Below are 16,788 nucleotides of genomic sequence, written 5' to 3'. Positions count from 1 at the left end.
GTGTGTATGCATGTGTGCATTTGTTTTGGTGGTTTAAGTGGAGACAAATGTGTATAAAGACATGACGTCAGTCTTACAACACTGATATGGTTTATGAGGACACGTCATGTCCTTGTAATTCCCCAAAATGCCTAACAGAACATACTTAATGGCATTTGTGACATTACAAATTGGCCCCAGGTGTCCTGTGAGGGTTGGGTTTAGGTGTGGAGTATGGAGAGTCCTTGTAAACCACAATTACCAACATGTGTGTGTGTATTAGGGTGTATATGCTGTGTAATACATGTGTCTGTGTGCATTATGGTCTAATGAGTTTGTTTATGATACACCATGAGCACTAAACGTCCCCATTAGGATAGAAAACAATCAGAGAGTTCTGACAGTGTGTGTGTGTGTTTGTGCGTGTGTGCATTTGTTTTGGTGGTTTAAGTTGAGACAAATGTGTATAAAGACATGACGTCAGTCTTACAACACTGATATGGTTTATGAGGACACGTCATGTCCTTGTAATTCCCCAAAATGCCTAATAAAACATACTTAATTTCTGACATTAAATATTGGCCCCAGGTGTCCTGTGAGGGTTGGGTTTAGGTGTGGAGTATGGAGAGTCCTTGTAAACCACAATTACCAACATGTGTGTGTGTATTAGGGTGTATATGCCGTGTTATGCATGTGTCTGTGTGCATTAAGGTCTTATGAGTGTGTTTATGATACACCATGAGCACTGAACGTCCCCATTAGGATAGAAAACAATCAGAGAGTTCTGACAGTGTGTGTGGTGTGTGTGTGTGAGAGAGAGTGTGTTTGTATGCATGTGTGCATTTGTTTTGGTGGTTTAAGTGGAGACAAATGTGTATAAAGACATGACGTCAGTCTTATAACACTGATATGGTTTATGAGGACACATTTTGTCCTTGTAATTCCCCAAAGTGCCTAATAAAACATACTTAATGGCATTTGTGACGTTAAAAATTGGCCCCAGGTGTCCTGTGAGGATTGGGTTTAGGTGTGGAGTATGGAGAGTCCTTGTAAACCACAATTACCAACATGTGTGTGTGTATTAGGGTGTATATGCCGTGTAATACATGTGTCTGTGTGCATTATGATCTTATGAGTGTGTTTATAATACACCGTGAGCACTAAACATCCCCATTAGGATAGAAAACAATCAGAGAGCTATGACAGTGTGTGTGGTGTGTGTGTGTGTGTGTGTGTGTGTGTGTGCGTGTGTGTGTGTGTGTGTGAGTGTATGCGTGTGTGCATTTGTTTTGGTGGTTTAAAAGGAGACAAATGTGTATAAAGACATGACGTCAGTCTTATAACACTGGTGTGGTTTATGAGGACACATTTTGTCCTTGTAATTCCCCAAAGTGCCTAATAAAACATACTTAATGGCATTTGTGACATTAAAAATTGGCCCCAGGTGTCCTGTGAGGGTTGGGTTTAGGAGTGTAGTATGGAAAGTCATATATTACCAACATGTGTGTTTGTATTAGGGTGTATATGCTGTATAATGCATGTGTCTGTGTGCATTATTGTCTTATGAGTGTGTTTATGATACACCATGAGCACTAAACGTCCCCATTAGGATAGAAAACAATCAGAGTTCTGACAGTGTGTGTGTGTGTGTGAGGTCAGTGTAGACCATGAGGGACAGAAATATTAAAAATGTGAAATGATGTTTATTTGAGAGTGTAAAAATGTGAAAGGGTCTTCCTAACAGGTTTGGTTCGAGGATAGAAAATATAATTTGTTCAGAAGCCTACGGCAAGTCCCTATTCACAGAAACATAATGTGTGTGTGTGTGTGTGTGTGTGTGTGTGTGTGTGTGTGTTTCAGTATGTGCTGGATGATAAGATCTCTTATCCTGATGCCAGTTTTATGGATCTAGAGTTCAGGATTTCCGTCATGTATGACATCGCCAAGGTGAGTGTGTGTGTTTGATCTTTACTGCTGTGTCTATAAAGCACACTCATCTACTGGCTGATGTCTTTATGACGATCACAGATGCGTTGCTGAATGCAAACACAAGCGTCCTCACAAACACCAGTGCAAATCTGAGACCATTATATACAGCACATCGCTCCAGGCCTTGATTCTGATTGGCTGATAAGCTGTTGTAAAACACTCAACAAACACACACTTTTTATTGTTGCTTGGCAACTGTTCCGCTATTATTACTGAGCTAAAAACGTTGTGTTTGTGATTAAACACTCTTTAGTTTAGTGTGTTAATGATGGTTGATTTCGAAGCAATATACACAAAGCTTTAAAACCGTTACGAATCTTTTGTTTCGAGTCAGTGGTCAGAGCCAGTGCTTAATTTGTAAATCTTGAGGTCCCGGAATAGATCAGGGTAATGGACCAGAGGATGGAGAGGTGTTGTAGATGCAAGTAAAGATTAGGGGGGGGTCTTGGAAGAAAGTAAAGAGCAAGGCAGGGCAGGGGTGCATGTGAGGAGGAGGTTCCAGATCTGGGACATCTTGTTCCAGCACAAATTAAGCCCTGGTCTGAGCACATATAAAATTGTCTAGGTCACATGATTTCAGTAAATGGGGGTTTGTGTCATCATCACTGTTTTGAAATGTTACAAAAATGCAATGTTTGTCCACTAGGGGGCGACCTGTGTGATACTGTAAACCAATGACTGTAAAAAATATGGACGATGCGACAGCCCCTTTTCCCATTGAACACCTTGAGGGCAAAACGCCTGCTTGACGGGCACAAACTGTCGCAAAAGACTGCTGAAATTTGAGCCTTGACATGCGCAGAAGGACTGTCTGATGGAGCCAGAGGAGGAGCCGCGAAAATGAGCGGAGTCGAGCTTCCAACCAAACGCTTTATGTAAAATCAACCACGCCCCCCGAACTGCTCAGCATGCGTTTGCTGTCATATCAACACAAATGGATGTAATAACGTTAACAAATATGAGGGTTTTATATATTCAATCGTGCCAGCTCCGGGTCGCAGCGCATAACCTACTCACGGCGTCGCGGGCTGATTCCGGCTCGCATGCGGCAGCGCCGGCAAGCTCGGCCGCCGCATCTGGCTCGATTGACTCGGGCTGGAATCGGGCAGTGAGTCCAGGCATCCGGAGTAGGTCCAGCAGAGGTAGTCAGTCTGAGCTCTGAGGCGTAAGTCTCCGGCAGGCGAGAATCTAGCCGAACTGGTCCGAGTGTATTTTGCCATCTGGGTGGCTAGGCGTGTATCAGCAAACTAATAAAGCCCGAAAAAAGCCCTGACCTTAGCGAATAAACAGTGTTCCACCAGGATCATGTATGTCAGAAACTGTAGTTTACTGCTGAACTCATTTTGGTAAAATAACACAGAAATCGAATAATAACACTTCAGTCTCCTGCCGAAGCTCAGACGCGCTGCTTTGAGAAACTGTCAATCACAGCTGTCAATCACGATGACACGCCCAGCATTAAATTACTGCTAAACACAAACTGTTTACAAAAATGAGGTGCACCTATTTCAGCACAATAACCAGTGCCTTAATCCACCAGAACCATCTTTCGGGACATTTTATTGCAAGTGTAATAATTTTTTTTTTTTGGACTCAAGTCTCCTTTATTAACATGGAGGAGGCGGGCTTTATGACTTGTACTGCAGCCAGCCCCCTGGGGGCGATCTAACGGCCGAGACCTTCACTCAAACACAGGCTTGCGGCACACTTGCTGTAAACTCCACTTTACTCAGATCGCCCCCTAGTGGAAAAACATTGAACAGGTTTTATAGTTATCTCCTGATCTCAGATCAGTTTTACCAGTTTACAGATGTTTTAATGAGACATTTGTAAAATGAAAGAGAATAATAGTTTAAATAGTCATTAATAGCACTAAATAAGCCTTAAAAATCTATAACAGAACACACATTATTGCAGATATGTATGTTTGAAAACGTCTTTGTATTTTTCATATATTTTTCGTACTCCTCCGGAAAAAGGTGGTTTGTCATGTCCAGGTTGGTGGAAAGTCCTTACCCCAGGTGGAGAAGTTCAAGTATCTTGGGTTTTTGTTTACGAGTGAGGGAAGGATGGAGTGTGATTGACAGGTGGATCAGTGCAGCAGTTACCCCGATCTGTTCCAGGACCTTGCAACTCACAAATTAAGCACTGCTCTCACCTATGGTCATGAGCTTTGGGTCATGACTGAAAGGACAAGATCTCGGACGCACCATTATAGAAAGGTGAGGAGCTCTGTCACCCAGGAGGAGCTTGGAGTAGAGGGAAGTCCACATCGAGAGAAGTCAGCTGAGGTGGCTCAGGCATCTGTTTTGGATGCCTCCGGGAAGCCTACCTAGGGAGGCGTTCCAGGCATGTCCCACCGGGAGGAGGCCTCGGAGAAGACTTAGGACACGCTGGAGGAAATATGTCTCTCGGCTGGCCTGGGAACGCCTTGGGATCCCCCCAGAGGAGCTGGAGGAGGTGTCTTGGGAGAGGGAAGTCTGGGGTTCTGCTGCCCCCACGAACGGGCCCAGGAAAAGCAGATGAACATGAATGAATAAATTAAATATTCATACTAATGTAGTTTTTGTTGCATTTACACAATTTTGCCCAGCAGGTGTCACTAGCATGTGCTGTTTCGATGATGCTTCGAAATTGGATCAATTGTTTCCAAGCTTTGAAAAGTATCACTAGTGTGTGTGTGTGTGTGTGTGTGTTCAGGGCATGTCGTACCTGCACTCCAGTAACGTGGGTGTTCACGGCCGCCTCAAATCCACCAACTGTGTGGTGGACAACCGTATGGTGGTGAAGATCACCGACTTCGGCTGCAACACCATCCTGTCGCCGGGCAAAGGTCAGTGATGCCACTTCCTGTTCTTCAGCTCTTGGGAAACACTGCAGCTACAGAAAGAAAGCACATTAATATTATTATAAGATACATCAGCATGATACATCACAAGGTTCCAGTAGTTCATGTAGGTTACTGTGTTTACTAAAAAACATTGTCCCAAATCACACACTATACACTATGCACTTAATCCACTTGGTCTCGCAAAACAAAGCCCAGTATTGGCAGCAAAATATCAGACTGAAGTAAATGTGATAATCCTGCAGCTCTTTGATAAAGAGGTGGAACTGTTTATAAACTATAATAACACACATACAATCGAATATGTAACACTGTTTTTGGACATTTTAATGAAAACAGTACATACAGGTATTGCGCCCTTAACGAAAACATTATTCTGAAAATGTACTCCCGTTTGGACAATGCAAGATGGCGGAATGAACCACCAACAATTCCAGCAAATAATGTTTTGCACAGCGGATGCCCTTCCAGCTGCAATCTAGTACTGGGAAACACCCATACACACTCATTTACAAACACACTCATACACTACGGCCAATTTAGTTCATCAATTCCCCTATGGCGCATGTGTTTGGACTGTGGGGGAAACCAGAGCACCCAGAGGAAACCCACACCAATACGGGGAGAACATGCAAACTCCACACAGAAATGATAACTGACCCAGCCGAAGCTTGAACCAGCGACCTTCTTGCTGTGAGGTGACAGTGCTAACCACTGAGCCACCATGTCATACGGTCAATCAACTAATGTCTTGTGAAATGAAAAGCATTGCGTATGTAAAATGTTTACAGTGTCAGTCAGATGAACACCTGATATGTGTGTGTGTGTGTGTGTGTGTGTCTGTGTGTGTGTGTGTGCAGACCTGTGGACGGCACCGGAGCACATGCGTGTCGAAGGTATTTCCCAGAAGGGCGACGTCTACAGTTTCGCCATCATCTCACAGGAGATCATCCTGAGGAAGAGTCCGTTTCACACCAGCTGCTGCTCCGACATGGCAGGTACACACATATACACACACACACACACACACACACGCACACACACACACACACACACACACACACACACACAGACACAGACACAGACACACACACACACAGCTGGAGGAGTATCGTTACTGATTACACATTACAGGGCAAAATGTGTAGTCAGTAATATAATCTTTTAGATTTATGCAAATGTAATCTGAGTAATTTTATATTACTTTTAGATTACTTTTGTGCTTATTGGATGTCCCATATGTGCGGTACGGTAACATATGGTATACATTTATAGTAATGTAATATTGGTATTTTTGGATTACATTTAGATTACTTTTGTTTTAACCCTGTTCTGATGCCCCATATGTACGGTATGGTTTTTTTATGGTAGACTTTTAATGTAATCGGAGTACTTTTGGATTATATTTTGATTACTTTTTCACCAAACCTTATTTGAAGCCCTAGATCAGGGGTCACCAATCTGTTTTTCTGGACTGGAGGTCCAGTGCCCTGCAGGGTTTAGCTCAAATTTGCCTCAACACACCTACCTGGGTGTTTCAAGTATACCTAGTAAGACCTTGATTAGCTTGTTTAGGTGTGTTTGATTAGGATTGGAGCTCAAATCTGCAGGACACCGGACCTCCAGGAACAAGTTTGGTGATCCCTGCCCTATATGTATGGTATGGTAATGCATGGTAGACATTTATAGTAATGTAATCCAAGTAATTTTGGATTACATTTAGATTACTTTGTGTTAACCCTTTGTTTCATGCCCGTTATGTATGGTATGGTAACGCATGATAGACATTTATAGCAATTTCATCAAACTACTTTTGGATTACATTCAGATTAATTTTGTGCTAACCCTTTAATTGATGCCTAAAATGTACGGTATGGTAACATATGGTAACATTTATAGTAATGTGGTTGAAATACTTTTGGATTTAATTTAATTACTTTTGTGTTAACCTTTATTTGATGCCCATATGTACGGTATGGTAACATAAGGTAGACATTTATAGTAATGTAATCTGACTACTTGGCAACGCAGTGGCGCAGTAGGTAGTGCTGTCGCCTCACAGCAAGAAGGTCGCTGGGTTGCTAGTTCGAACTTCCGCTCAGTTGGCGTTTCTGTGTTAAGTTTGAATGTTCTCCCTGCGTGCGCGTGGGTTTCCCTCACAGTCCAAAGACATGTGGTACAGGTGAATTGGGTAGGCTAAATTGTCCGTAGTGTATGAGTGGGTGTGTGTGTGTGTGTGTGTGTGTGGATGTTTCCCAGAGATGGGTTGCGGCTGGAAGGGCATCCCCTGTGTAAAAACGTGCTGGATTAGTTGGCAGTTCATTCCGTTGTGGTGACCCCGGATTAATAAAGGGACTAAGCTGAAAAGAAAATAAATGAATTAACTTGACTACTTTTGGATTACATTTAGATTACTTTTGTGCTAATGTAATCGGAGTACTTTTCCACTAAACCTTTTAGATGTTTTATTCATTTATTTTAGATGTATATCTGCGGTATGGTAACACATGCTAGACATTTATAGTAATGTAATCAGACTACTTTTGGATTACATTTAGATTACTTTTGTACCTTTATTTGATGTTGCATATATCAAAGCAATATAATTTTGTACTATTTTGACAGATATCCTCAAATATATTCATTCTTTACAATAAGAGCCTCAACAGTTTATTTTTGCATTTGATCACAAAAAACCAATAACATATAATCCACTTCTACCCAGCTCTGCATATGAGTAGCTTTTTTACATGCTGAATCTGAACATTTACACTTTTAACAGGTGCAAAATGACTGGAGTTGCTTGAACTTGATGCACCGACTGGGAATTGAACTTTGCTCAACTATATAGTGTGTTATAGGTACTATAAATCAGCTTTCTTCCTCATAGGTTCTGTTTGTGTTTGTGTTTTTATTTCTAGAGAAACTCTACCTTGTTCAGTATCCACGGGGGCCGAACGTCTTCAGGCCTGATCTGAGTTTTGAGGGTGTTGGAGAGACCGAAGCAGAGGTAATAATAGCAGAGACTGTCTATATAACTACACAAAAACCATCAGTTGTGTTACTGTGAATGAGAAACTGGTATGTCCATATATGGCAGTTCTAGCAAAACAAGCCCCGCCTTCTATTTGAAACCAACCTTGAAATAAAACATGTGCATCATTTTCGCATTTGGTGTTACCCCAACATTTAAAATAAGTCTGGGTCTAATAAGGACAAACCCAACAGTTATTTAATTTCAATGTATTTGAAAACAATTAACCCAGTGTTTGTTCAAATGCAGCTGTTTGTGCTGATCAAGAGCTGCTGGGAGGAGGATCCAGAGAAGCGGCCAGACTTCAAGAGGATTGAAGGAGCTCTGGGGAAGATCTTTAGGTGTGTATGTTTGAATGACAACTCATGTTTGACTGAGTCAGTCTGTGTGTGTGATGTGCTGAAGTGCTGTGTGTGTTTCTGCAGTAACCTCCACAACCAGGCTAATGCCAGCTACATGGATAACCTGATCCGCCGACTGCAGATGTACTCCAGAAACCTGGAGCACCTGGTGGAGGAGAGAACCGCTCTGTACAAGGCGGAGCGAGACCGAGCCGACCAGCTCAACTTCATGCTGCTGCCGGGGTCTGACACACACACAATATATAACTTTCCTACTTAAAACACCCTGGAAATGGCATGACATCAACATTTACTCTTCTTAACTTTATATTAGGGCTTGTTATACATTATATTTATAACAATATTTTAATAATAATATCATATAAAATTAATCATATTTTTGTTGCAATTTTTTATGCCAGCTTAATTTTGGGGCGGAGCTATCATTTATTTAGGGCAGAGCTATCAGTCATTTTGAGGCGGAGCTATTAGTACTTTGGGGTTGGGGCTATCATTTATTTAGAGCAGAGCTATCAGTTATTTTGGGGGCAAGCTATCAGTCATTTAGGGCAGGGCCATCATTCATTTTGGGCGGAGTTATCAGTCAGTTTGGGGCGGAGCTATCAGTAATTTAGGGTGGAGCTATTAGTAATTTAGGGCGGAACTATCAGTCATATTGGGTGGGGCTACCAGTCATTTAGGGCAGAGCTAATGGCCATTTAGGGTCGAATAACAATCAATAAGGGCAGGGCTATCAGTCATTTAGGGCGGAGCTATTAGCCATTTAGGGTGGAGCTATCAGTCATTTAGGGTGGGGCTATCAGCCTATTAGGGTGGAGCTATCAGTCATATAGGGTGGAGTTATCAGTCATTTAGGGTGGAGCTATCAGTCATTTAGGGTGGAGCTGTCAGTCTATTAGGGTGGAGCTATCAGTCATTTAGGGTGGAGCTGTCAGTCATATAGTGTGGAGCTATCAGTCACTTAGGGTGGAGCTATCAGTCATTTAGGGTGGAGCTATTAGTCACTTAGGGTGGAGCTATCAGTCATTTAGGGTGGGGCTATCAGTCTATTAGGGTGGAGCTATCAGTCATATAGGGTGGAGTTATCAGTCATTTAGGGCTGGGCTATGAGTCATTTAGGGAGGAGCTATCAGTCATTTAGGGTGGAGCTATCAGTCATATAGGATGGAGCTATCAGTCATATAGGGTGGAGCTATCAGTCATATAGGGTGGAGCTATCAGTCATTTGGGGTGGAGCTATCAGTCATTTAGGGCGGAGCTATCAGTCATATAGGGTGGAGTTGTCAGTTCTTTAGGGTGGAGCTATCGGTCATTTAGGGTGGAGTTATCAATTATTTAAGGTGGAATAAGTATTTGTCCTTTTAGGGCGGGGCTATCAGTCCTTTAGGGCAGGCTATTAGTCATTTTGGATGGGGCTATTAGGCCTTTGGAGGCGGGGCTATCAGTATTTTAGGGAGGGGATTATTTAAATGAAACTCAAATGGCATCTTTTGGAAATGCAAGTGCAGAATGTGTAAACAAGAGCACAGGGGAAAAGACTGTAACAAAAAAATGCAGAAAAAATATTTGGAAACCAATTGATTTGGAAAACTTATCATAAACTTATCTTAACACATCATAACTTTACCCATTATTTTATTTTTTAATTTACGCTTATTATTTTTGTGATACGTTTGGTGTAAATTTAATCCTGTAATCCACTGATCCAGCAGAAGTGTCCGCACTGTGACAGTATTTGTGTTGCGTGTGTTACCCCCTCAGGCCGGTGGTGCGCTCTCTGAAAGAGACGGGTCGGGTGGAGCCAGAGTTGTACGACGAGGTCACCATCTACTTCAGTGATATCGTGGGCTTCACCACCATCTGCCACCACAGCACACCCATGGAGGTGGTGGACATGCTCAATGACATCTACAAGAACTTCGACAGCATCCTCGACCACCACGACGTCTACAAGGTACATATATAAAGATCAAACATGGATAATTACAACATTTTAAACATTCGATTTTTAATATAAAGGTGCTGTATGCAAGATGTTTACTTAATAAAAGCTGAGTGTGGGTCAAACCTTGTGTTCAGGTGGAGACCATTGGTGATGCGTATATGGTGGCGTCCGGTCTGCCGAGGTGCAACGGGAACAGACATGCGGTGGACATCTGTCTGATGGCTTTGGACATCCTGGAGTTCATGGGGACGTTTCAGCTCAGACATTTGCCAGGAATCCCACTGTGGATCCGAATCGGGATCCATTCAGGTACAGAAACGCCTGAACAATGCATTTGAGCTTTGAGGTGGCGTCAAAATCTGGTCAAAACTCATTAGAACCAGCAATCATTCAAAAACCAAACTATTCACACAGAGGTTTAGATATTTGTTTTGTATATTAAAGGAATAGTTCACCCCAAAATAGATGTACCTATAAAATTTCCAACACAGTAGAAACCAGCAAATTTTGTACTAAACACACACAACACGATTTAATCATCAAGCTGTGTATTGATATAAACAGAATCAGCGTTGTTGTTTCTGCATCAGGTCCGTGTGCCGCTGGAGTAGTGGGTAATAAGATGCCGCGGTACTGTCTGTTTGGAGATACGGTCAACACGGCGTCACGAATGGAGTCTACAGGCCTGCGTAAGATACACACACACACACACACGTTCACATATCCAGAAATACTAAACACACACTCTTCACTGAAGCACTAATGTGTTTGCAGCTCTGAGGATTCACGTGAGCGAGTCCACCATCAAGATCCTGCAGAGAACAGACTGCGAGTTCGAGTGTGAGCGCAGAGGAGAAACTTTCCTCAAGGTAAGAGGAGAGAGGCTAGATTTTAAACAATCACATGCATTCATTTTAGCTTCCAACCAATCACAGGCTCTCATCTTACCTTTCAACCAATCACAGGCTCTTATTTCAGCTTTCAGCCAATCTTAGCCTCTACCTTCAACTTCCAACCAATCACAGCTGCTCTTATTTCACATTTCACCTAATCACAGGCTCTTGCTTCAGCTTTCAGACCATCACGGGCTCTTATTGCAATTTCCAACTAACCAAATGTTCTTATTTTAGCTTCCAACCAATCACAGGCTCTTATTTGAGATTACAGCCAATTATAGGTGCTCTTATTTTAGATTCCAGCCAATTCAATTTTTGTATTTTTGCTTTCAGCCAATCACAGGCTCTTGTTTCAGCTTTCAGCCAATCATAGACTCTTAATTCAACTTCTAACCAATCACAGCTGCTCTCAATTCAGATCCCAGCCAATCACAGGCTCCTTTTTCAGCTTCCAGCCTATCACAGGTTCTTATTACAGCTTTCCACCCAATCACAGGCTCACATTACAGCTTCCAGCCAATCACAGATGCAAATACTACAGCTACCAGCCAATCACAGGCTCTTATTACAGCTACCAGCCAATCACAGGCTCTTAATACAGCTTCCAGCCAATCACAGTTTTTAACAAATTACACGCTTTTATCACAATTTCCAACAAATCAACAGCTTTTATTTTAGCCTCCTGCAAATCACAGGCTCATGTTTCTGCTCCCAACCAATCACAGGCTCTTATTGCAATTTTCAACCAATCACAGCCTTGTGTTTCAGCTATCAGACAATTATAGACTTCAGAAGATTTCAGTGTTAGTAACTGCCCAGCAACTTTAAAGCAATGCCCTATCAACTGCTCAGCAGCGACACATCAATGTCCTATCAACTGCCCAGCATAGCAATGTCCCAGCAACTGCATTGTGAGCCAATTACAAACTACTTCTACAGATCCCAACCAATCACAAATCTTTTTTTCAGTCAATCAGCCAATCAGAGCCTGCTGAAAGATTGTTCAGCGTAACAGCACAGGTTGTTTACCAATGATGTGTGTGTGTGTGTGTGTGTTTCAGGGTAAAGGGAAGGAAATGACTTACTGGTTGACTGGAGTCACGGGGCAGAAATACAGCCTGCCGACACCACCAACAGTGTAAGATTACCATTAACAGACACACACCAGTAAAACACTCACACACACACTGTATTTATGACTCAGAGTTGAATATCTGTGTGTGCGTGTGTGTGTGTGTTTGGATCGTCAGAGAGAACTTCCAGCGTCTGCAGCAGGATCTGGCCGAGCGGATCGTCTCCACACTGAACAAACGAGGGAACGAGCGGCGGAAAACACTCTCCACACGCCAGCGCAGAACACACACACACATACACACACACAGCGGTGACGGACAGCCAGAGTACCTGCACCTGACGGACCCTACCACATTTCTGTAAAACACACACACACACACACACACACACACCACCACCACCAAATACCTGTAGAACACACACAGACACACACAGACACACACACACACACGGCCCGTATGTATCTGTATCAGTATTCCCCCTCCTCTGTATCTGCTCTGATGTGTGTGTGTGATGTGTGTATCGTCTCTGCATCTGTTTATTGAGCTGAATGATGTACAGGACTGCAGTACAGTATGACTTCATCTGAACAGACGAGAGCAGCTGCTGTATTTACACCTTTATTAATCAAACCTGCTTATTTATACACCAATAAAGTGATCATACAAATGACAGAGGCTTTGATTCAAAGTGCGACCTACTATTGACAAACAGATCTTCATCAACACGATCCAAAAAAGACGATGACAGTGTCCCAAAATAGATCCATTCGGAGAAAGCGTTGCTGATGCGTGGATGCATCAGTGTGTGCGGTCATACAGTCTGTAGTCTGGAGTGTGAACATGACATGAGTGTGTGTCGATGTGTAGATGCTTTATAATCAGTATGAGGCCGTGATCACACTGAACTCACTTTTTTGTTACGAGGCGCGCCTTTTCTGAATGGTTTTCTAATGCTCGAGAGTGTTTTGCGCTGCTTATTTCAAGAATTCACAATTAGCTCATGATTTATACAGAGCTTGTCTGGAATGCTGTGCCAGAAGAGAGCTTAGGGAGGTCGCTCAGGTCGATCTCAAAACTCCCCCGCTGCTGAGGCTAAGGTGAACTTCCCGAGAGTAAGACATTAGAAAAGATTTAGGCTAATTTTGTTGATCCTGGAAGTCCGGTACCCTGCAGGGTTTAGCTCCAACTTGCCTCAACACACCTGCCTGGGTGTTTCAAGTATCCATAGTAAGACCTTGATTCACTTGTTTAGGTGTGTTTGATTAGGGTTGGAGCTAGAGGTCTGCAATTATTCCGCGAGAATAAATTTCCGAATAAATCGTGTGAGCGGTCGTTAACGGGTTTAATTTGGGACAGGAGTGGGCTGTCTAGCAATATCGTGGATATTGCTATGAGAGAGAGAGAGAGAGAGAGATTTCCCAGATAGCAAAATACACTCGGGCCAGTTCCGGCTAGATTCTCGCCTGCCAGACACTTACCACTCAGCCGGGCTCCGGCTGCCGGACTCCGGATGCTTATGGACTCACAGCCCGATTCCGGCCCGAATCAATCAGGCCATGCCGCATCCGCGCCGGAACCGGCCCGTGAGTAATGTGCGCTGCGGCCCGGAGCTGGCGCGACTCAGTATTTATAAACCTTTATATAAAACCTTTTGGTATTACATTGGTACTTGATACATGGTATTACAAGCCTTTGAGTTGATATAACAGCAAATGCCTGTGTGTCTGCTTGGTGCTTGTGTGTGTGTTAGTGCGCGCGTGCGCGTATGAGAGAGAGAGAGAGATTTGTGTGTGTGTGTGTGTTTATACAGACAGCTTGGCTTGGCTGTCTGGACTGTATAGCTGGGGGATTTTCGGTTTTGTTCTCCCCCGCTCTTTAGCGGGATCGGGCGCGGTGGGCAGAAAACGGGGCGGGTCAGGCAGCGGGACAATAAATTCTTAATATAAGCAGGAGCAATCGGGTTCGGGCTAAAACCTGGCGGGTGCGGGCAGGAGCGGGATTCAAAATTTAGTCCCGCGCAGATCTCTAGTTGGAGCTAAAATCTGCAGGACACCGGACCTCCAGGAACAACTTTGGTGACCCCTGGTCTATAATATAGAGCATATTTGGATGTAGGAGGAACCCGGGGGAAACCCACGCGGACATGGGGAAAACATGCAAACTCCACACAGAAATACCTTATGGCCCAGCGAGGATTCCTGCTGTGAGACTAGAGTGCTAGTAACTGGGCCACCGTGCCATCCATCCTGGATAAAGGTGGAAGGAGGGGAGTTTCTTCCAGACAAAGATAGTTGTAGAAAGGAAATGAGGATATATATATATAGTGACTTGGGATCCTTTGATTGGAGGATCGTGATTAGCTAATGTGGGCCAGCTGGGATAATCTTGAGCACGTGCTCCTATCGAAATTTAGTTCAATATTAAAACTTCTCATCACATTTTTGCCAGTTTTTGAGCAGAAAAAGTGTGAAACGTGAGTATTTTTCATTGTCCAATCAAATCAAAGCACATGAGGGGTTTCCGTCAAGGTGACGGCAGTGTTTGTGTTGACAAACTGACAACAGAGAGTTTTAAAGGCCACATGAATCGGAAATAGCATTTTGTTTCGTGTTCCTAGAGAAACAGAATATTAAATGAGAAAACAGTGGGCGTGGCTTGTTTTATTCTGCTGCGAGCTGATTGGATGTAGTGCAGTAGGCATTTCATTCAGACAGATGGGGAAAAGAATTTGGGGAGAGTTATTACAACCTAACGGAGTCCTCCTGCTCACCATTACTGTTTGTTAACTGGTAGCTGGAGCTGAGTTAAATTCTCAGATTAGGTCTGTCTTAGGTTGTGGGCGTGGTTAAGTGTTGTAGCCACGCCCACAACCTAAGACAGACCTAATTTGAGAATTTAACTGAAAACAAAGAAAGTGCATTTTCAGATTTCAATGAAAGATTACAACGGCAAACTTTTGTTTTCTTAATGACATGCACAGATAAATTGTTCACCTCAAAACTAGCAATGTGAGCTAACTGTGCGTTCACACTGAAGACGGCGAGAGCATCAAAGTAGCCGGAAGTCATTCATTTTCAATAGGAGTCGGCGGCGATAAGCAGCAAGGTGCGTCTTTGGAAGTGTGGGTGTCGAGGAGAATTGAAATTAAGTCAACTTTATGGTAATGTGCTGTGACACGGTTCAGCAGCAACCAGTCGTAATGTAGAAGTCCACCGCTTCAGAGGATTCCACAGAGCACAGTCACTGTGAACTTTGGTTCCTACAAAAGTCATTCCCAAGGGTTTTAGTATTAGAGTCGCTGGATTTCCAGCTATTTACGATGTTTTCTTACAGAGACTTAAATGAAAAAAAGTTACTGGCGAGTTACTGATGTGCATTAATCTTACTTATGTTTTGTCTTTAATGGGAATCTTATGCTAACTAAGTGCAAAACAGTATTGCTGCTTCAAAATATTGCACACATATAGACACATTTGCAGTGGTGTAAAGTAACTAATTACAAATACTCAATCTACTGTAATCGAGTAGTTTTTCTCAGGAATTTACTAAGTAGTTTTATAAATATGTGCTTTTATTTTCCCTTAAGCACATGTTTAGTTCTGTATGAGTACTTTTACTCCACTTCTTTCCTTCAACCTGCAGTCACTACTTTATTTTTTCTTGTCTTTGAGGATTATAAATCAGTCCTGTGATTCCTGTCCAATCAAATCTCACATAGAAGGTAAATCACATCGTACTGACCTACCTCAACACATGGGCGATTTATAAATGCAGCAAACTGTTTGGAAGAATTAAAAGTGTCCAAGATGATGTCCACAATCTTTACACGCATTGATCCAGAGACTGTTTAGATGCATGTCACTGTGGGGGGGTTTGGGGTGGTATGTTTTGTGGGATAGGAACCTAAAGGCTGAGGTGGGATGGAATTACAGGAGTTTTCCGGGAGACATAACAATATGAGAGATGGGTCTGAAATACAGGAGACTCCCAGCAAAAATAAGAGTACTGGCAGGTATGCATCATGGGGACATTGCACTTTGTTTGGTTTCCAAACAAAGTGCAATGTCCCCATGATGCATACCTGCCAGCACTCTCGCTTTTGCTGGGAGTTGACGTCAGAACTCAACCTCAGGCCAACGTCAATGTCCAGCGACCAACTTTAAAATCAACCAAATATCAACGTCTAATGATGTTACAGCTTGACGTTGTGTTGGTGTTACCATTATGAGGTCTATCAGATGTTGGATTTTGCTTGCCATACCCGAGGAATAAATGTCAGTATTTGACGCCAATATGATGTTGGTTTAAGATGTTGGCTCGACATTGGATTTTGATAAATAGTGCTAAGCATTTTCACGCTAGAAAGCACAATTTTGTGTGGGAATGTAGGTGATTTGCTGATATGCTACACTGGCCCCTTTAAATTCGAGTCCCATATAGCGAATGTTGATGGTCTCGCTGCCGGAGCTGTGAAAGCAGACGGTGTTGTCACCAGAGCGAACTATGACGCTCTCGTTGCCTTTGATGTGAACGCACTATGACAGAATCCATAGGTTAGTTTTGATGTCATGTGTACTTTAGAGATGGAAGAGAGACTAGCGGTCGCCGTCTCAAGTTAATCGGTTAATCATCACAAATCCTGAATGTCACAATCTAATT

The 16,788-nt window shown here is 43.0% G+C and overlaps 2 protein-coding genes across 2 annotated transcripts in view; one reads left to right on the top strand and one right to left on the bottom strand.

Moving 5' to 3' along the window:
• The window catches only part of gucy2ca (guanylate cyclase 2Ca), a 36,693-nt gene extending 23,894 nt beyond the window's left edge, over positions 1-12,799 (top strand). The window contains exons 16-27 of the mRNA XM_073943826.1: positions 1,840-1,926; positions 4,669-4,801; positions 5,677-5,814; positions 7,738-7,826; positions 8,100-8,191; positions 8,276-8,434; positions 9,974-10,166; positions 10,292-10,466; positions 10,748-10,846; positions 10,932-11,026; positions 12,115-12,191; positions 12,304-12,799. Coding sequence (XP_073799927.1) covers positions 1,840-1,926; positions 4,669-4,801; positions 5,677-5,814; positions 7,738-7,826; positions 8,100-8,191; positions 8,276-8,434; positions 9,974-10,166; positions 10,292-10,466; positions 10,748-10,846; positions 10,932-11,026; positions 12,115-12,191; positions 12,304-12,490 — 1,524 coding nt within the window. The 3' untranslated portion in view covers positions 12,491-12,799. The remainder of the gene's footprint in view (positions 1-1,839; positions 1,927-4,668; positions 4,802-5,676; positions 5,815-7,737; positions 7,827-8,099; positions 8,192-8,275; positions 8,435-9,973; positions 10,167-10,291; positions 10,467-10,747; positions 10,847-10,931; positions 11,027-12,114; positions 12,192-12,303) is intronic.
• The window catches only part of plbd1a (phospholipase B domain containing 1a), a 364,744-nt gene that overhangs the window by 227,956 nt on the left and 120,000 nt on the right, over positions 1-16,788 (bottom strand). The window lies entirely within an intron of this gene.

This window comes from Danio rerio, chromosome 3, assembly GCF_049306965.1.
Source record: "Danio rerio strain Tuebingen ecotype United States chromosome 3, GRCz12tu, whole genome shotgun sequence".
Classification (NCBI taxonomy): domain Eukaryota; kingdom Metazoa; phylum Chordata; class Actinopteri; order Cypriniformes; family Danionidae; genus Danio; species Danio rerio.
The sequence above is the reverse complement of the archived record's forward strand: the minus strand, read 5'-3'. Positions and strand labels throughout refer to the sequence as shown.